Source organism: Bacillus rossius, chromosome 7 (genome assembly GCF_032445375.1).
Source record: "Bacillus rossius redtenbacheri isolate Brsri chromosome 7, Brsri_v3, whole genome shotgun sequence".
In the NCBI taxonomy this organism is placed as follows: domain Eukaryota; kingdom Metazoa; phylum Arthropoda; class Insecta; order Phasmatodea; family Bacillidae; genus Bacillus; species Bacillus rossius.
Genome location: NC_086335.1, coordinates 13,682,894 through 13,704,328, shown reverse-complemented (window position 1 = coordinate 13,704,328; position 21,435 = coordinate 13,682,894). Strand labels below are relative to the sequence as shown.

Genomic DNA, 21,435 nt, shown 5'->3' with positions numbered 1-21,435 from the left:
ATTTTGCTGAGCATGCAGCACCATTGAATGCTCTACGTAAGAAAAATTCAGTCTTTAATTGGGGTCCAGAACAAGACAAAGCATTTTCTTTCCTCAAACAAGCCATAATTAGCCCTCCAGTGCTCGGAATGGCAGATTTCAGTAAGCCGTTCATTCTTCAGACTGACGCCTCCAGCGTAGCCATAGGCGCAGTTCTCTCACAAGAGTTTGAGGGTTGTAGGCAGCCTATAGCTTTCGCCTCCCGCACCTTAACGCACCAAGAGAGAAAAGCCTCTTCGGTGTATGAACTCGAGTGCCTTGCTGTAGTTTTCGGCATAGACAAGTTCCGGCCCTATTTGGAACATAAAGAATTTCTGCTGGAAACCGATAATCAGGCCCTTGCTTGGCTTTTGGCTCACCCCAAGCAATTAGGTAAATTAGGACGCTGGATTGTCAAGATTGCTTCTCTCAAATTTAAAATTTAACATATTAAAGGATCACAAAACATCGTGGCAGACACCCTTTCCCGAATGTTCGAGTCACCTTCCAATTCCTATATTCAGGAAGAAATTCCCATTGCCTGCCACGCATTGCTCACAAATTTTCCGCTAGCCTTTTCGGATTTACGATCCCACCAAAATTCGGACCCGCAACTGTCTGACATAATTGCGCAAATAAACTCAGGATCACCCCCAAAATACCACAAACTATCTAAGGGAATTCTTTATCGAAGAACTCAGCAATGTAAGAATTTTAAAATAGCCTTACCTCGAAATCTCAGGGACATGATTTTTCAATATTATCACTCATCACCTTTAGGCGCACATTTAGGCATTTTCAAAACCATTTAAAACATCCGCAAGCATTTCATCTGGGACGGAATGCATAAAGACATAACCCAGAGGGTCAAATTATGCAAGTTGTGCAATTTGAGCAAACCTGCCCAGAAAACACAATTCGGATTTTTGAGTTCCGATGTGGCCGAAAGGCCCATGCAAAAACTTTTCATTGATTTTGTAGGACGCTTCCCAAGGTCAAAAGACGGAAATTCGATGCTTCTAGTATGCGTAGATGCATTCTCAAAATTTGTGTGGCTAATCCCTGTTAGAAGAGCCACGGCCGAAATCACCATTCGAGCCCTCCAAAATAATATTTTCAAAATATCCGGGGTACCTTCCATCATTGTTTCCGATAACGCCACAAACTTCAAATCGACAATTTTCAAAAACATGTGCTTTTCACACGGGATTCAGCATGTGACCACGACTCCCTACTACCCCCAGCCTTCACATGCGGAGCGTTTCAACCGAAACCTCCGGTCTGCCTTAATAGTTTTCCATGCGAACTCGCAGGATAGGTGGGATTCCAATCTCATGTGGTTGCAAATGGCTTTCAATTTCGCCAGACATGAGAGTCACAAAACAACACCGTTTGAACTCATGTTTACATACCAGCCCAACACCCCACTCTCTAATCAATGGACGTTAAAAAAGTTACTGCCAGACGACCCCAGGAACATTAAGGAAGTATGGAGTAGAGCTCGTAAAAACCTGAACTTGGCCCACGAGGCAAGCAGGCAACAATATAACAGAAGACGTTATCCCAATCCCTACAGAGTAGGCGATTTAGTGTTGTGCAGAGCACACACACTCAGCAAGGCGATCGACAAGAGATCAGCCAAGCTTTCGTATCGTTGGAATGGCCCCTTGCAGATACAACGATACCTCACGCCAGTCACTGTCGCTTTAGCCGACCCCACCTCCGGCGAATATCGCGCGCGCGCGCACATATCTCAGCTGAAGAAAGTGCACCCGAACCTAAAGTAAGGGCACTCTTCACTGTTTTCCTTCTGCAAGGAACAGCGCCAATTCTTCGGCATGCCAAACTCAACACACAGTGTTGTTATCAAAAACCCTAGGTCCTAATTATAAGAAAAAAAAAACCATGGTACTTGTTCATAAAATGTTTAAGTTAAGAAGTGTTATATTAAGATGTCTAGTTTTAAGTGGCGGCACTTATTCAATAAGTTATCTCTAAGTTTTAGCTCTATTTAAACGTGTAAGAATTCTTATAGGTTGTAAGTAGTTTACTACAGTATATCCTGGTACAGGGTAAGTCACTTAGGTTTTTGGTGGCTCAAGTTGGCCACCCTGACTCCGTCTTTCAGGGGGGAAGTATGTGCCGAATCAGTGCTACTTTAGGCACGATTTTTTTTTATTTTCTTATTTTTACTTAATTTTAAATTTTTTTTTATAACTTCAATTTTCCTCCTTCGACTGCTGCTTTCGCCCCCATCCAAACTTGTTCGGTCGAGTGTACCGGCAGGTTAGCTTGTTGAGCAGTATAGTGCTCTCACCGCCGTTTCCCACCAAATTTGCTGGGTCTAGCCGACTACAGGGCTATCATCAGCAACGGTATCCACTGGCCGTCGCGTCTCGTCACGAGTTTAGCGCTACGCGTGACGAAAGTAGCCACCCTAAGCTTCCCATGGTCACCCCAACCCCTTCTCGGAGGTGTGCTGAAGTTTGCGGTCTCTAACACGTTTTGGTGTCCTTTTTTCAAGCTCCGCCACACGTCCCGACGGCTGGCCGGCGAAGTCTCCCAGGGCAGGTCATTCACCGGACATACCCCCCACCCCTCCCTGGTCCACAGCGGTCATCGGCCAGCCGGGGCAGTGACCAACCTCAAGGCCAAAATCCCCCCCACTTGCAAAATGGCGGCCACCAAGTGCCGCGATGGTCTCTGCGAGACTCCGATCTGCATGCCCACGCCATCTAGCGGCGAAAGGACAAACCAGCTATCCCCTATCCCCACCAGGAGAAACAGTCGACCTCACACTCAGTCGATAGGTCGCCGGAGCCTTTTTTTTTCTTTCGGAGCCCTTCGGAGCACTTCGGGTTTCCCGATCCTCTCCTCCAGAGGAACAGACGACCGGACTAAAGTTTAAGTTAGCGTCCCGGCGCCATTTTCAGTGATTTTGAGGGCAGCTCTCGTCCAGCGCGCATCTTTGCAACAGGTCGCAGTAACGACCAGCAGCTATCGTGATCCGCTTTCGGCAATAATGTAGTTGCTTCTGAGCCAGGCCATGTCACCTAGATTTTTTTTAGTTTTTCTTAGTAGCTGCCCAAATAGTCAAGTCTAACTTTAGTTTTTTTTTTTGGTTTTCGTCTTAACTATATCTTCTATGGCTACCACGAGCTCCCGCGGCGCGCAGGGACAGCCACTATCTACTTCACCCTGCCAGCTAAGGCAGGGTTCCAGAATCCCAGAGGGTTCCAGAATCCCAGAGTACTTCAAGGAACCCAGACCAGTTCAAGATGGCGGCCCAGTTCCGGCGCCACATTTTGCACCTCAACATGTAACTCGTGAGCCTCTATAATGGAGTCTCCCTCCATCTTTCGGCACCCTCAGAAAGAAGTGAAGAACAGTTTATAACTCTGCCAGTTTTAGGACGTTTTCCTTATTATTATAAAATCTTGTATTTTAAACACATATATTTGTTTTATGAGCCTGCGAGCTCAATGTTCCTAAACAGTTGAACTTAGTTTAGCATGAAATTTTGTTCCTCCCCCCCCCCCAGCCCCCCTCCTTTTTTTATATTTTTTAATCGTTAGTGTACTCAATGTAATGTATCAAAAATAAGAATCTGACATTGTTACCAGTTTTGTTTGTAATGGCGTAAGATATTTTCAAATGTAAGAAACCGGCAATGAAAAGATACTAAACTACTAATCAACAGTAAAAGCCTCTAATGAAACCAAACCATACGATTGTTTTCATTTGCTGCTACTTGAAACCACAATCCACGTTACCTTTCCTTCTGTCAGGGAGGTTAATTTTAAATTGTGTTTGTAAGTGGGCTGTGCCCCTCTGGCAAGTCCTTTTAGATAATTAGCCTGACGCTTCCACCGGACATTTATTATTAATAATAATGGTTTTATCGTGAGCACAGCACCACGATTACACTTTAAATGCTCACAGACATGAAAGAAGCAGTTGTTCTAATAATATTAAAAGAATACAATTTCAGTGCAATAAGTGCAAAAAACTAATTTCACGTCTTGATAGCTTACATCTTCATTATCAAAAATGCTCCGGGAAGTATAATGAACATGGTTATTGTTTTGACTCGTGTGTTGTACCAGCAAATGAGAATATATAAGTGGGACCCTGGTGATATGAACTTCAGTCAGTCTCTGGCTGCGGTGATGAACGGATCGGATAGACATTTAAAGTCATGTAAAAGGCTTAGTCCGTTCAATAAGAAGACTGTTTGAATCGAGGAATCCACAAGACTTTAGTAATATGTCTGTGTTTTTTTGTACTTGTTGTAGTGTTTTGTGTATGTAATAAAAGTATTTTTAAAAGAACTTGCGATGTTTTTATTATCTCAAACCTGTCACTATTGTGGTATTTTTTTTTAAAGTACAGTTGTTTTGTATCGTCCAGGGATCGAACCAAGGACAGGAATCCATCGAATCAATATGTAAATTAATGAGAGATTTATTGATGAATTTTGGAACTTTTCCCGAATTTCTAGCTAAATAATTACGGATTTCCAAGATGGCGTCCAAATTGCAAGATGGCGGGCACCTTAGTAATAATAAATGATTTTTGCACTCTAGCGGATAAGAACTAAACTAACATGGCGTCAGCGCACTCTCGCCGACGGTACATTGATGATGGCTACCAGCAGACGAAGACAAGATGGCGGACATGACGTCATACTAGGTGACGATATATATGCTTAAAAAAAAAGTGGTGGGAGTCAGTATGCCAGCACCCACCGCGGGGGGAGGATTGGTCGTCATTTTTATTTTTTTGCACTCGTCGGGTTCGAACCGAGGACTCCAATTCCGTGTCGTTAATGTATGTTTTTTAAAAAAAAATTATTAAAATTTTATGAAATGGATTTTTTTTTATGAATTTAAAAATTTTTTTCATTAAAATCGGATAATAAAAAAGTTAAAGATGGCGACCGTAACGGAAATTGCAATGGTGACGTCATAATTCAAAATGGCGGATAACACAATGACGGAATGATCGAGAAAACAAATTTATGTCATCCAAGATGGTGGATCTAAATGGCCGTCGGGGTCAAATTCAAGGTTACATCCTGATAGAGGCTTAACTGAGGCTTGAGTTAAGGATGCTTAAGCCTCTTCTAGGACATTTCTAGCCGCTGGGATTTTTACAGAATAAAACGGAAATTATCCCTCGAAACGGGAATTTTTCCCTCGAAAACGGGAATTTTTTTCTTAAAACAGGAATTTTCGAGTCATTTTGAGTAATTTTTTAGTAATTTTGAGGAATTTATGCCGCCGTGACGTCACAAATCCAAGATGGCGGACACCGGCTCCGGCTCTACGCCCCTGGATCCTGCGCCATCTCTGGCTATTATATACTACTATTATGTGTTTTGGACTTTTTGTAAAAAGAAGTCAATAGTATACGAAATATAGTCAGTTTTTTTTGGTGTTGGGTAAATTTTCGGCTGTATGTAAGAATATACCCTAGGCGTTTAATCAATCTCTTCTGCTGTTGTCATTTTCCATAATTTAGATTAATATTTATTTTATCTCTTAAATTTTATGTTTTATTATAGGCCTCAAAGTTACAGTCATCATCGTTGTTATCAGAATCATTAACATGTGCATGATCATTACCATTTATGTTATTCCTTATTTCCATATTTTTGGTCTTCTTTGGGCTTCATCACAATCTTCTTTCTTGACAGCTTCAATTTCTTCTATATTGTTTTCCTTTTTTACAAAGCTGTTTTTGTCATTGTTTCTATTATTTTTATTTAATCCTTTAAACATGCGTAACAGAAAATCCATCGGGAAATTCGGTAGAAAGGGCAATTACTTGTAACCGTGGTGCTGTGCTCAGGATTAAACCATAATTATTAATAATAAATGTCCGGTGGAAGCGTCAGGCTAATTATCTAAAAGAACTTGCCAGAGGGGCACAGCCCACTTACAAACACAATATAAAATTAACCTCCCTGACAGTAGGAAAGGTTACGTGGATTGTGGTTTCAAGTAGCAGCAAATGAAAACACTCGTATGGTTTGGTTTCATTAGAGGCTTTTACTGTTGATTAGTAGTTTAGTATCTTTTTCATTGTCGGATTCTTACATTTGAAAATATCTTACGGCATTACCGCCATAACAAACAAAACTGGTAACAATGTTAGATTCATATTTTTGATACATTACATTGAGTACACTAACGAATAAAATAGAAGTAAAAAGGGTTGGGGGGGGGGGGGGAACACCATTTCATGCTATACTAAGTTCAACTGTTTAGGAACATTGAGCTCGCAGGCTCAAAAAAACAAATATATGTGTTTAAAATACAATGTTTTATAATAATAAGGAAAACGTCCTAAAACTGGCGGAGTTATAAAGCTGTTCTTCACTTCTTTTTGAGGGGTGCTGAAAGATGGAGGGAGACTCCGTTATAGAGGCTCACGAGTTACATGTTGAGGTGCAAAATGTGGCGCCGGAACTGGGCCGCCATCTTTAACTGGTCTGGGGTCCTTGAAGCACTCTGGAATTCTTGAGTACTCTGGGATTCTGGAACCCTCTGGGATTCTGAAACCCTGCCTTAGCTGGCAGGGTGAAGTAGATAGTGGCTGTCCCTGGGGGTGATCCGGGGACGCGCGGCGCGGGCGGTCGCGGTAGCCGTAGAAGAAATAATTATGACGAAAACAAAAAAAAACTAAAGTTAAACTTAACTATTTGGGCAGCTACGAAGCAAAACTAAAAAAAAATCTAGGCGACAAGGCCTGGCTCAGAAAGCAACTACATTATTGCCGAAAGCGGATCACGATATCTGCTGGTCGTTACTGCGACCTGTTGCAAAGATGCGCGCTGGATGAGAGCTGCCCTCAAAATCCCTGAAATGGCGCCGGGGCGCTAACTTAAAATTAAGTCCGGTCGTCTGTTCCTCTGGAGGAGGGGATCGGGAAACCCGAAGTGCTCCAAAGGGCTCCGAAAGAAAAAATAGGCTCCGGCGACCTATCGACTGAATGTGAGGTCGACTGTTTCTCCTGGTGGGGATAGGGTGGTCAGTAGTGCGCTCTCGCTCTCAGCTGGTTCGTCTTTTCGCCGATAGATGGTGTGGGCATGCAGATCGGAGTCTCGCAGAGACCATCGCGGCCCTTGATGGCCGCCATTTTGCAAGTGGGGGGGGGGGGATTTTGGCCTTGAGGTTGGTCATTGCCGCGGCTGGCCGATGACCGCTGTGGACCAGGATGGGGTGGGGGGTATGTCCGGTGAATGACCTGCCATGGGAGAGTTCGCCTGCCAGGCATTGGGACGTGCGGCGGAGCTTGAAAAAAGGACACCAAAACGTGTTAGAGACAGCAAACTTCAGCACACCTCCGAGAAGGGGTGGAGGTGACCATGGGAAGCTTAGGGCGGCTAATTTCGTCACGGGTAGCGCTAAACTCGTGACGAAACGCGACGGCCAGTGGATACCGTTGCTGATGATAGCCCTGTAGTCCGCTAGACCCAGCAAATTTGGTGGGAAACGGCAGTGAGCACTATACTGCTCAACAAGCTAACCTGCCGGTACACTCGACCGAACAAGTTTGGATGGGGGCGAAAGCAGCGGGCGAAGGAGGAAAATTGAAGTTATAAAAAAAAATTTAAAATTTAGTAAAAATAAGAAAATAAAAAAAAATCGTGCCTAAAGTAGCACTGATTCGGCACATACTTTATGTGTCATCTTAGGAAATCTGCCGTCATTTTCTTCCTGTAATACGATATCTTGTTTTCGTATCTTGTCCCGCCTCGTCACTCTCACCTGATAACTGAGGGGAACGAGTGGTTCTTTTTGTTCCAGAAAGTAAAACAATGATTTCGTCCAGCCTTTAATTTTTTCTTATTTTATTTAACTTTTGGTTATTGGTAATTATAAAGTATAGAACTACATAAATAAATTAATTAACTGAAAACATATGAAACATGGAATTGAGATCACATTTATACAAGAATGGGCCGGCCTTTATTAGACAATTAACATAAGTAGATTAACAATTTTTAAATAAAGTTCGTAACAAGAAACATATGAAATAATTGTAGTAAGGTTCTTGATTTCATATCTGAGAAACGTCGTGCTTGGATGCTAGTCCGGAAAAGATTTTTAAAAATATTGAAAGGTTGGCATTTTGGAGATTGTTGGATGAAGTGGGACAGCTGACGAGATGTCAGAGGGCCTTGGTCTTCCGCTCTGTGGAGACTGGTCTGGTCCTTGGGAAAGTACCCGGGTCCGGTAGTTAGTGCCTGGTCCGGTACTTCTAGCACTTGTACTCTGGCACAAGTACACTGTCAAACAGGGTGATGTCTTCCAGGTTCTGCCCGCTGGTTGAGCAGACGAGCGCGACGCGGTTGATCCATGAGTCTAAAAAAATAAACTATCTACGATGACTTATACATGACTACTTTAGCTAGATTTACATGGACTGACTAACGCCTATACACTACTATGGTGGGAAACATCCCTTGTCTAATCTGATCACATCTTAGAAGAAAAACACGATGAGCCGTCTCGATTATGTCTGGTTTGGTGCAGTCAGTCCTGAATCGCCGCGCGCAGTGAGCTTGGGGCGGCCGAGACTCGTAATTAAAAGCGTCGTTAACGAAAGAAAGGTGGGGTGGCTTCGGCTCTCGAACCGAAAGGTTCCGAACATTACCGAGGTGCTTGTCGAGGAAGGCAGTCTTCGATATCTGGAAGTTGTTGTTACTACCCGATGTCAGCGCGACTTACTGAGGTGTGGCTGAACTGAGCAGAGGTCGACACACGCTGGGCAGCTGGTAGCAGCTTTGGGCTTATGGAGAGGACTGAGCCAGTGCTCTGGTGGCCTGGGAATAAACTACGTGAACTGGTTACTGCGGGAGATGCCAGAGGGCAGGCGTTCCGCGGGCGTTCATAGTCCCAGGGAAGTGATTCACAAAACTACCGCTAGATGGCAAAAGTATGTATTTCATGTACTAATGTCGTGGCCTTGGGAAGAGGCTGAGCCTGGCTGGGGTTAGTGGCCAGTCAAAGACCTGGGGCGGTGTTCCAGGAAAACCTGGAGAAAAGGAAGCGTGGTGGCTGCTGATGCCAGTAGGAAAGGCGGTTCTCAAGACCCGGAGGCGTGACTATACTTTGGTGAAGATGATTCGCGATCATGCCAAGGAGTGCTCGCATCAGGCGAGGTCTAGGAACTGGGTGGTCCTGAGAGCTTGCAGGGCCTAGCAGTTCTCGTCACGGATCGGGGGCAAATTACAGAGACGTCCGTGCGCCAAGGCGGGAATAATGGGATCGCTCTGCTTGCTCATTGAATGGTAGAGCTGGGATAATTTGGGGAGACGAGTTTCACAAAGTTTGGATGGGAGTGTACAGGAGGAGGAACAAGTTTAAATTCTTGCAGTAAAGGAAAGACTGGTGACATTATTTAATTTTAAAAAATATTCTTATTTAAAATTTTGCAAAAAATATTAGTTTGCGGTACAATCTTCGATGCTGGTATTTCATTGAAATTGAATGTAGATTGTAAAGATTTCCAAGTGTGCTGATATATACCAATACACCGTACATTCATTTAACACAATCAATGACTTTTTCTCGGTAAACGAAAAAAAGTGTACCTTTGCAGTTTTGAGGTAACTTCGTCCAAACTGAAAGATGAATTTGCCTTAAATTAGAATTTTCTGCAATAGGCTCTTTGCACAATTGCCATTCTCATGACACCGAGCATTGTCGGTTTTAGTGAACGAAATAGGTACCACAGTACTGACACATATATGTACGATGCCAATAATAATTTTGTAACCCTGCTAACACTTCTTAATATATCATTAAAATATTTTTCCATAATTCAAAGAGAAAATTATCCAACCAGGTTCTAACGCTCACGAAATATTTTCGGCAATTTTATTGCTCATATATTTTCACATTTAAAAATTTCTCCAGAAAGGGTTATTTTATTTCATGTAAGAAACTTGTTTGCAATTAGTTACGCTTCGCAGGACCTTAAGAAAGGGAAATTTCTTAGCATGATTGTATTTATCAGCTATTTTAAGGCATAGCAATCTACAGTTAATTACATTTTTGGTTTTAACTTTAACTGGTTAAATATTATTATTTTTAATTTGGTAACCAGTATCAACAGATTAAAAGAAAGAAAAGGCATATGATTACTGACTTCATTTAATAAAAATGCATGGAGCCATTATTTTTTCTGTAGTAGTTATAATAGCCGTACAAAAACTGGTTTCAGGCTGCGGATTGGAGGATAGTCGACGCCATCTTGGACTGTGAATACACACGAACATCTTGGATTGTGAATACTTTCGGACATCTTGGATGACCTTGACATTTGACCTTGATATAGACTTTCAAAATTGGCCGAAAATGATTCGAAATTTACACAAAATTCGCCCAACTCAGCCAAAATTCCCAAATTAAAAAATCCATAAAACTAGTATACAGTAGCACATACTAGGATGTGGCGCTGACGCGAGGAGCTAGAGCCGGTCCGCCATCTTGGATTTGTGATGTCACGGTGGCCATCTTGGATTACCTTGACATTGACCTTTGACCTTAAAAATTCGCCAAAATTTGAAACATTGGACAAAATTTACTAAAAATTGCCAAAGTTGACCAAAAACGCCAAAATTTCCAGTTTCTGCAAATAAATTCCGAAAAATTTCAAATAAATGTTTATTCGAAAATTAGGATTTTAAAAAGCCTCAAAAGTCACTTTGCCTTCGAAAGAACACAAATTCCTAAAAGTTAAGCATCAATGTCTATAGCTTCTGATAATCCGTTTCTATGAATTAATATGCCATAAACAGCCATATTGGATTATGTTGTCACCGTTACAATTTCCGTTACGGCCGCCATCTTTAATTCTACATTTTTTATCAAATTTTAATGAAAAAATTTAATATTTATAAAAAATTAAATAATCAAATTATAATTAAAAATATTAAAAAAAACAATGTGGTAATTTTCGTTTCGGTCACCATCTTAAAAACCCACGATTTTCATGTTATAAAAACACCAAAAATTTGAAAATTTATAAAGAAAATAATAGAATGAATTTAATAATAAAAATTATGTAAAATAAAATTTAAAAAATTATAAAAAAAGTACACTATCACTATGTAGATCCAAGTCCTCGGTTCAAACCCAGCGAGGATAAAAATAAAATTAATTGACGTCAAGTCCTTCCTCCACCGAAGCCACCGGCGGACTGACCTGCCACCACGCATGCCAAGGTATATATATCGTCAACTAGTATGATGTAATGTCCACCACCCTGAAAATCAGACATTATTATCCTGATTTCAATAAAAAAAAATTAAATTTAAAAAATTATATAATTAAAATTTAATAAATATTACTTAAAAGCCACCGTTCCACATATCGTTACAGTTGCCAACTTTGGATAAAAAAATGTTGCATGTTTCGTTATGCCCGCTATCTTGGTTGAAAATGTCATCGTTACTTTCTTCGTTGTCCACCATATTGTATTATTTAAATGTTGCATGTTTCGTTACGGCCGTTATCTTGAAAATCAGAAATTTTAATGCAAGAGTATCCAAAAACAATTTAAAAAAAATATTAAAAAATTAACCGAATCTAAATGTTTCGTTACGTAAATGATTTCGGTCTTCGGTTAGATAACCAACACAAGTAAACCAGTAATTTACTAATGTATTAAAAAAATTCTCAATAAAAAGTCATAAAACATCTTACATCACACCCGACATTTTTAATTATGTCCCCACTGTATCAATTATAATTACAGACACCATCGTCAAGAGCTTTATTTTTTATCCGACTTAAAAAAAATCAAAATTCATCAAAACGTAACTTATTATTATACTGATTGATAAGATGGATTCACGTCCTTTGTTCGATCCCTGTTAGAGTTAAAAATAAAATACGACAGGTCCTTCTTCCACAGCAGCCACCTGCAGACTGACCTCCCACTACCAAAACCACGGTAATACCGTCAGCTTGTATGATGTCATATCCGCCATCTTGTCTTCGTCCGCTGGAGGCCACCGTTCTGTTTTCGTCAGCTAGAGTGCACTGACACCATGTAAATGTAAATTGTTGTTCACATTACTTTGAATTGGACTGCACTTCTCATTTGTTGAAAAATGATAGAGATCTAGCACAAGCCAGAATTTTTTGTAATTTTTTTATCAATTTTTTTAATTTTTATTTTGAAACATTTTCTGAGATTTTTAGATATCAAAGAAATGTGTTTATCGGTTTTCTCCGTGTGCTCCCGATTATTCTTGTGAATAATTGATGTTTTTTTTCGCGTGTTCCCGAATATTCTTGTCAATATTTTTATGGTTTTCTCCGTGTGCTCCTGGTTGATTCTGTGAAACCGATCTAAACATGAAGGATTTTTTACTTAATGAGTAATGTGATTTTATTCACAGTTAAATTTAATTAATTGAATTTGTGCTACTAAATCATCACTTGTAATATTTTTATCAGGTGGAATTCAAACGAAAATACCATTACTCAGTGATATATAATAAACTCTGAGACATCTGAGAATCACTAATAAGCAATACGAACTTCCTTCTCCTTGGTGCTTAGCGAAGCTATACTTCTTTTGCGATCGTTAATGGGCATCCTGCATCCCACATAAAAGAACTAATAATATTATCTGTAAGCAGAATGTGGTGTCATCTGTTGCCAAGAATCAACACTACTTTAAACGGGTTATTTTGCATAACATAAATTAACTCTCACCACTGAATGGTGCTATTGTAGTCAGTAAGAGTCAAGTCTCGAAGCCACGAAGCCTCGTGTCCTGGAAGCTTCGTAGCACTGTAGCCTCTTAAACATGTAGCTACGTAACCAAGTTCTCATGAAGACTTGTAGTCCTGTATCCTCGCAGTCTCGTAACCTTGTGTTCTAGAAGCTTCGTAGCTCTGTAGCCTAGCAATCTCGTAAAAATTGTAGACTGGTAGTCACGTTGTCTCGTAACCACATGGCTTGTGGTCGCGTAGTCATGATGCCTTGGAGCCTCATAGACTAACCAAGTAGCCTCGTAGACTTGTAGCTACGTAACCAAGTACTCATGTAGACTTGTAGTCCTGTATCCTTGCAGTCTTGTAAACATGTGTTCTAGAAGCTTCGTAGCTCTGTAGCCTCGCAGTCTCGTAAACATTTATACTCGTAGTCTCGTAACCTCATGGTTCGTAGTCGCGTAGTCGTGATGCCTTGGAGCCTCGTAGACTAACCAAGTAGCCTCGTAGACTTGTAGCTATGTAACCACGTAGCCTTGTAATTTTTTAACATAATGTTGCTGGAGCAGTTGGAGCTTTCTAGACTCGTAGGCAGTTGAAGGAGTCTTGTAGAATAGTAGAATTGATGCTTTGTAGCCAAATGGTCTTAAAGCCATGTAGCCTCGCAGTCATTTGGAACCGAGAAGACTTGTATCCATGTAGCTTCATAGTCATGCAGTTTCGTAGCCACGCAGCCTTTTAGCCATGCAGTCTCGCAGCCATGTATAACTCGTAACCTGCTAGATCCTTGTAGACTCACAGTCTTGTAACCTCATATACTCTTAGACTCGTAGCATTCTAGCCAAATATCTTTGGAGCTGTTGTAACAAAATGCAGTTGGAGCAAATGACTGTTATTTAGCCAATGACTTTTGGAGCCAAAAGACTGTTTTAGTCAATGACTGATGGAGCCAATGTCTATTGGAGCCAATGACTTATGGAACTAAAATCTGTCGGACTCATAGATTGTCGGAGACATTATATCCTAACGTATCATTGACGATCGCATCCTACCGAATTGAATGAACGAGCGAATGCGCCTCCTTTTCTTTAAATGAGCTTTCGGTTTGTAGAATTTCCGTGGAAACGTGCTTCGTTTTCATTAAATGCTTGTCCTGCGCGAACGATGCGTAGTCATTGTTTGTATATTGCGTATATTGCGTACATTGCGTACATTGCATGTATTGTGCGTCAATTGCGAGACCATTATGTATTTGTTCCGTTTACTGTATGCACTGTCTTCTTTTCGTTTCCTCTGTGTACTGTGTGTTCATTACATTTTTTGCGCGTAAATTGCGTGTATTGCGCGTACATTACGTACATTGCGTGTTGGAGCTTTGGTGCTTTGGAGCTGTTGGCACACTTGAAGCTGATGTTCAATTGGAGCATAGGAGCCAAATGTAGATGGATCTGATGGCGAGAATTGTAGCTCTTGAAAGAAAATATTTATAGTTTTTATGGCACGAATTAAAGCTCTTGGAGCCTAGCGTATATTTGTGAGATCGAATTCATGAGACGAGAACGTATCACAACTTATCGAATTTTATCGATCAAATGATCCTCTTTTTTAAATGTCGTTTTGACTCCTATTATATAGTAAATGTTTCTTAAATGGAATAGCGTATAAGTCTTTCGGGATCATGTATATGAGCGTCGCCTATACAGCAGACCGTTCAGTTTTTTTACTGACATAGACGGTGTAAGGATCACCTAGTTTGTTTCATCTGGTGCAAAAGTCGCGTAATTACTTGTTTTTGCGAACTCGATTGCATCTTTACCAACTTTAACGACGAACTTGTTGGACGTTGTAGCATCGTCTACGGGAAACCTGACGTCAGCGACGACGAAGAAGGTGGAGATCCCGTTGGCAACGATTACGTCAACATTGGAGGAGACTTCATCAGTCATGGTATCACTAGCAGAAGAACTTCATGACTTCAGTGCCAACTGTGCAGGAAACCACGATTAACGGCGTTTCACCCTCGATGGAGACTTCAATGGCTGCTGATTCGACAAAAACTAACGAACATCGGTGCTGTAACTGCGACAAGATTTTCTCAAATTACAGCAATGCTCGACGACACGAGAAGAACAAATGTGTCAAGAACCTATATCGTAAAATGTTTGTATGTGAGAAATATCATAAGCAGTTTGCCAGAAAAGATAATATGAAAACGCATGTGAAGACATGCAAGGGTCAGCTGCGCGGCAGAATGTAAAGGTTTCGGTGCAGCAACGAATGATTCATGTGCATTAGAGTATGCCTGAAAATGGTATAATTGCAGTTACATCGTCATCTGGTTTGAGTCTGCAGGGTTCGTCTTCATCAGCACGGTATCCTTGCAGCTACTGCGATATGTCGTTCGCATTTTCCTATTATGCATGGAGACATGAATGGAGTAAATGCAAGAATAATCCTTCTCGCATGAGGTTTCGCTGCGATGAGCGCCATGAATGGTTTACTCTAATTGATAGTTTAGGAAGACATGCGAAAAAATGGAAAGGTAAAGTCCGTGTGCCTACTGATGAACTACCTGCAGAAATTTCGACTCATCGGTTTAGCTTGAAGGCTCGTGAGCGTACAGGCAAAAAAAAACAGATGAGCAGCAACCTATTGGTATGTCGTCTGGACATGGAACTAAACCTAAGAATGTTATCGGTGCTCTACAGGTGAATGATGATGACTTCTACTTTGCGCAGTCGGCATTTCGTGGAACATTAAAGCACTACTATTATCTAAATACGATTAGTGAGTCAAAAGACATTTGTAATTTTCTTGACGATATCAGACAGAACATAATCAATCAGCTTACTGATGATGTAGCAACAAACGGACCTTTGAAATATAACTTGTGGTTGGACTGTATATATGGAAAGCCATATCCGTTCGATGGCAAAGTGAAGAAGTGTGCATTCATGACATCGGCTGCAGTTATTTACAGTTCTAACGATGTGAAGCAAACTGTTAAACATGGTATCCATAAACTCTGTCAAAAAGAGGAGGACTATGTCTGTAAAAGATCTGGATGGTCTCTGTCTAGTATAAACCGATTGGAGCTAAGAATTAGTCATTTCACGCCTATGCAGGCCTAAAAGATTATTAAATTGATAACTATCGCAAATTTTCCTGTAGTATAATAGAAACTATGTAATTAATATTACACTTGTAAAAGAACTTTCCGTTTTTTAGTTCCTCGAACCTGACACTTTTCTGGTGTTTTAATTAAAGTGGTTTAGTATCGCCCAGGGATCGAACCAGGAATGAATATTGATCGAATCAATCAGTACATAAATGTGTGATTTTTTTTTGAAATTTTAAATTTTTCCCGAATTTCTAGCTAAATAATTACACTATTCCAAGACGGTATCCAAATTTTAAAATGAGGGGTGCCACTGTAATAATAAATGCTTACTGAACTCTAGCAGGTAAAAATTACACTAACATGGCATCAGCGCACTCTAGGAGCCGAAAACAAGATGGTAGCCTCCAGCAGACTAAGACAAGATGGCGGACATCATACCAGCTGATGGTATATATATACCTTGGTATTGTTAGGTCATTCGGCAGGTGGCTTTCATGGATAAAGGATCTATCAACATTTTTTTTTTATTATTGCTATTACTGGGTGCGAACCGAGGACATCAAGGCAAATGTTTTTAAATAGTATTTTATTAAAATGTAAATTAATAAAATTTTAGAATAATTTTAGAATAATAATTACGGATTTCCAAGATGGCGGTCCTAACGAAAAGTGCAACGGTGTTTTCAAAGTATTTTATTAAAATTTGATTGATATATATTTTTTTAATTTTTATATATTTTCCCGTATTTCTACCATTAATACTACGGATTTTCAAGATGGCAGTCATAACATCATGCTAAATAATGATATATGCTACTAAAACAGTGATGGGAGTCAGTCTGCCTGCGGCCACCGTGAGGGAGGGTTCGGTCGCCATTTTTTTTGCCCTAACCGGGTTCGAACCGAGTACTCCGAGCTCCATGTCGTAAATGTATGTTTTTTTTAATATTTTGTATCAAAATTTTATTAAATAATTTTTTTTAATTTATTTATTTTTCATTAAAATCGGATAATAAATAAAGATTTTCATGATGGCGGTCGTTAGGGAAATTACAACGGTGATGTCATAATCCTAGATGACGTCAGCGGCTTAGAGCGGCTAGCTCTTAGGACTTTTAAGCCGATTTTAGGAATTTGTGTTCTTTCTAAGGCAAACAAATATTTGGAGGTTTTTAAAAATCCTAATTTTTGAATTTACAAATTTTTTGAGATTTGTTTGCGGAATATTTTCCAAAAAAATGGCCATTTTCGCGAATTTTGAGGAATTTTGGGTAAATTTTAGAAAATTTGGGCAAATTTTGTTGGTCAAAGGTCAAGGTCAAGTTAAGGTCACACTTATTCAAGATGGCCGTCGTGACGTCACAATCGAAGATGGCGGACCGGCTCAAGCTTCATGCGCCAGCGCCGGGGCTCGGATACCCTTTTATATACTTCTGGGATGGTTTCACCAAGGTGAAAAATATGAATTTGCCAGACCGTATTATGTGTATGATCGTGTGGCAGACATAGAGAATTGACACTCATTCACTATTTGTATGTCTATGACCTATGATTTTTTCGGTTATAAAGTGAAATTATCACTTTTTCACTCCCTTAGGGATGGAATTTCATATTTAAATGTAATCTATGTGTTAATCCAGGTTATGAGCTCGCTGTAAGCCAAATTTCATCCAGATCCGTTCAGCCGTTCTGGCGTGATTGAGTAACAAACATCTATCCATCAATCCATCCAAACTTTCACATTTATAATATTAGTGGGATTGAAACGGAAAAAAAGTGCCTCTTATCTTAAAAGTTCAATACCTTCAGAACCCCGTCAGATAGTTTTAAATATATATTAAAAGAAATTGATTAAAATTACACTTGAAATATTATTTATTCAATATTTATGTTAAGTATTTAAAAGTGAAATGAAAACCGTCAAAATGATGGTAGAGAAATTGGTTGAATATTACCTAACTAAACAATTAAACATTAATGCAATGCATTTTTCTTTCAATTTGTACCAAATTGGAACAAAAAAATTCAAAGAATTATTTTTTAAAACATTCGGTGAAGTTCCTGGTAAAACAATATAAGTATGAGTTAATTTTGTTGCGAATGATTTGATTTTATTTACCATGTAAATATTACTAAACTGATAAAACTTTTTTTTTTGTTTTATCTAAGTCGCTTTGTAATTACACTTTCCCTGTGTAATTACTCTTCAGAAAAACTATACGCATGCTTGCGTACATTAAAAGCTGTGTGAAGCCGGATATAGCTGTTTCTAAATAAAAAAAAACTATGCATCACGAGAGTTTTGGATAACCATTCCATTTAAAGAGGGAAAAGTTAATTGATAGGTGTTTTCCTTTACAAAAAATAGAATTAATAAAAAAGCGATTCTTGGTTTGAAAACTGTTGCAGCGCTTAAGGATAGGTGTGGGCTGCAGCAGCTAGTCAAAGCGCTAAACACTGTGATAGTAAACAAACTAATCTAGGTATTAAAATTTGCGTTTAAATATAATATTTTATAATTTTTTCAATGCATATTATCAAACATTTATCTGCCTAACATCTAGAGATACGTGTATATTTTGATTAACACCTTTGTAAAATTTCTGTTTATTTGGTTTAGTCATATATTTTACTGTTGTTATTACAAAATTCATTTTGCAATTGTAATTACAGATTTCGATTGGACATTAAAGGCAAATTTTTCTCTTTTTTTTCTGTTTTACACTGTGTGACAGGTCAGAAAAGTACCAAACAAGAGTATAAATCCTAAAGATTACTATAAGCATTGTTTTATATGTGGCTGTGTAATAAGCTATTTGCTGGTCTTGCAAAATGGAAAAATTATTAGCTTAGCTTTGGTTTTTATCTTCTTGTTTGCATTGCATAGAATACATTTTGGTGAGTTTATCAGCACAACGTGTTTAAATTTATGACTTTGAAACTAGACAGGATTCGCTTGTGAAGAATTTCAGCCACTGTGTGGGTACATAAATACATCAACTATATTTATCTGATAAGGATCTTGATAGCTTGAAGGTTGGTTGTAACACGTTACATTTAAGCTGACATTAATAAACGGAGTACGAACTGACGAGAAGGAATACCACAACTCACAACGTTTAGACTACGTGAGACTCAGAAGAAGCATTTCGATTTCAAGCAGGAGGTAATAATTTTAAATGGTTTTATGTGATGACATAAATATAGTAAAAAACACAAATATTCTTAAAAAATAAAATAAAATAAATTTTAATGTTTACATCAATTTCTTAAATGAATCTTTGTTTTTTAAAATTAATGTTTAAACGCTGCCAAGAATTTAGTTTAATTTGACTGAAATTCACTTTGGTATTTAAAATCAATTAATTTTATTTTTTATGAAGTTACGTTACCCGCGGCTTCCCCAAGAATTAAATATAATTCTTCGCAACCTTAATGTAAAAAAGGAATATTATGGTGTTTACATAAAACATTTTCGACTGGAGTCACGTTTTGAACATTAGACATTTATGTGAGATCAAAATTATGTGTACCTTGCATTTTTACCATACCCATACCATTAGTTTAAAATAAATCATTTAATTTCTATTGAAAACTTATAATTCATTTTTGCATTTGCTGCTAAGTAAAATAAAAAGTTACTCTTATTTCTAGGAAGATTACAGGTTTTATCTTGCTCTTAATTCGAAGATTTTATTGCGTAACTAAACAAATTATATACAATTTAAACCAAGAAAATGTTTTACGTAATTAATATTGAAGTTCAAAACAGTCAAAAAATTAAAATTATAAATCTAAAACTAAATTCAGTTAATTATTTAAGAACCCTCGACAATACTTGCTTCTTAAAACACGGTATGGTATTTACACTTTTAGTTGTTAAATTCGTAAAACTTAAATAATATCGTTCTTAAACATCTTTTGCTTAAAAATAATATTAATTTATATATTTAATTTTCAGCAATATGACGAACTCCACGATAGCAACACACGTGGCCCACTTCAGCTGGGTGGACCACACCATGTTCGCCCTGATGCTGGTGGTGTCCACAGTGGTGGGGGTGTTGATAGGCGTGTGCGGCAAGCAGGACACCAAGGTAGACTACCTGCTGGGAGGGAAGAAGATGAGCGTCATACCCATAGCTGTGTCGCTGATATTTAGGTGAGTTTTAAGAGGACGATCAAATGTATGTATTGTTTAATGAGTGGTTGCATTATAACTTGTGAAGTGTTACAAGCTATTCTGTGTTTGCTATCAAATCTCCGTTCTTTCAGCACGCAACAAAAACATGCTATCACCGAGGAAGGATACAAAACTTATAAATATAGTTTAAAAAACTAAAGAAACATGCTTTTAAAGATTATCAAACTAAAAAGTTAAAAATAATTTTAAAATTTAATTTATGACAATAGTATATATGCAATACTAGTATAAATGAGAAAAAAGCTTGAGGCGCTTTGTGCCATATTTTTTGTATATTAAGCGCCCCATGCTTTTTTCTCATTTATACTAGTATTGCTTATATAGGCCTAATATTGTCATAAATTAAATTTTAAAATTATTTTTAGCTTCTTAGTTTGATAATCTTTAAAAGCATTTTTCTTTAGTTTTTTAAACTATATTTATTTTTAACTTTTTAGTTTGATATTATTTAAAAGCATGATTTTTTAGTTTTTTAAAATATATTTATGCATAATTATCATAGGGAAATGAGTTACCGACACTACCTATTACCATCTGAGATAACTATTTGGAGTTGCAACGTCACAAAGAAATGGTAAAGTCTCTCCGAATCATTTACAGTTAGATGTATAGATGTAATCTTTGAATTTACCGGGAAAAAAAAACAGTTTGTTTTTTTCGGCGTGGCCGGGAGTAGAACCCACGACCGCTGAATCCGAAAGCTGACGTCACAGAAGTTGCGCGCCTTAGACCGCTCGGCTAACGAACGTACTGAAATTGGTGGGACATTTCACAGTGATCACTCTTAGTCCAAAAATAGTTACAGACGGACAGACAAACAAACATACAAGTGAAGCTAATAAAAAGCATGTAATAAAATCAATGAAACACTAGCTAGTAGTCAAACGAGAACAGTGTGTCATTGATTAATACAGCGAAAATGCGATCCAGTGTGATCTTGCTATCGCTCAACAGTTAATAATTAATAGTGATATTAAATAAAGACTCTTATTGTAAAAAGTGGCAACAGTTCAAGTAAACCTTCTTCATTGTTGGTTAGATATTTTGAGTGATGAATGCATTACAAAGTAACGGACATGTGTACATGTATCATGGGTAACTAAGGGAACTGATGAAATGGATATTGCTCGAAGGTGCAGGGTTTAAAATTAAGGAATTGAAAGGTGTAAATATGAAATTAAAGAAAACAATGCATTAAGAAGAGAGTGAGACAGATCTAAAATCCTGCGGATTTCTGGCACCATGTTTATAACAATTGTAGAAATTTATTATTAAAATTATTGAATCATTTCATGATTCAAGCAAGTTATTGAATATTTTAAATGAAATTTTTTCACCGCCGATCATTTTTGT

General features: G+C 38.5%; 1 protein-coding gene across 1 annotated transcript in view; it reads left to right on the top strand.

Annotated features, from left to right (window-relative positions):
- Positions 1–21,435, top strand: part of LOC134533679 (sodium-coupled monocarboxylate transporter 1-like) — a 243,385-nt gene that overhangs the window by 53,319 nt on the left and 168,631 nt on the right. Inside the window, exon 2 of the mRNA XM_063371225.1 lies at positions 19,840–20,040. Coding sequence (XP_063227295.1) covers positions 19,844–20,040 — 197 coding nt within the window. The 5' untranslated portion in view covers positions 19,840–19,843. The remainder of the gene's footprint in view (positions 1–19,839; positions 20,041–21,435) is intronic.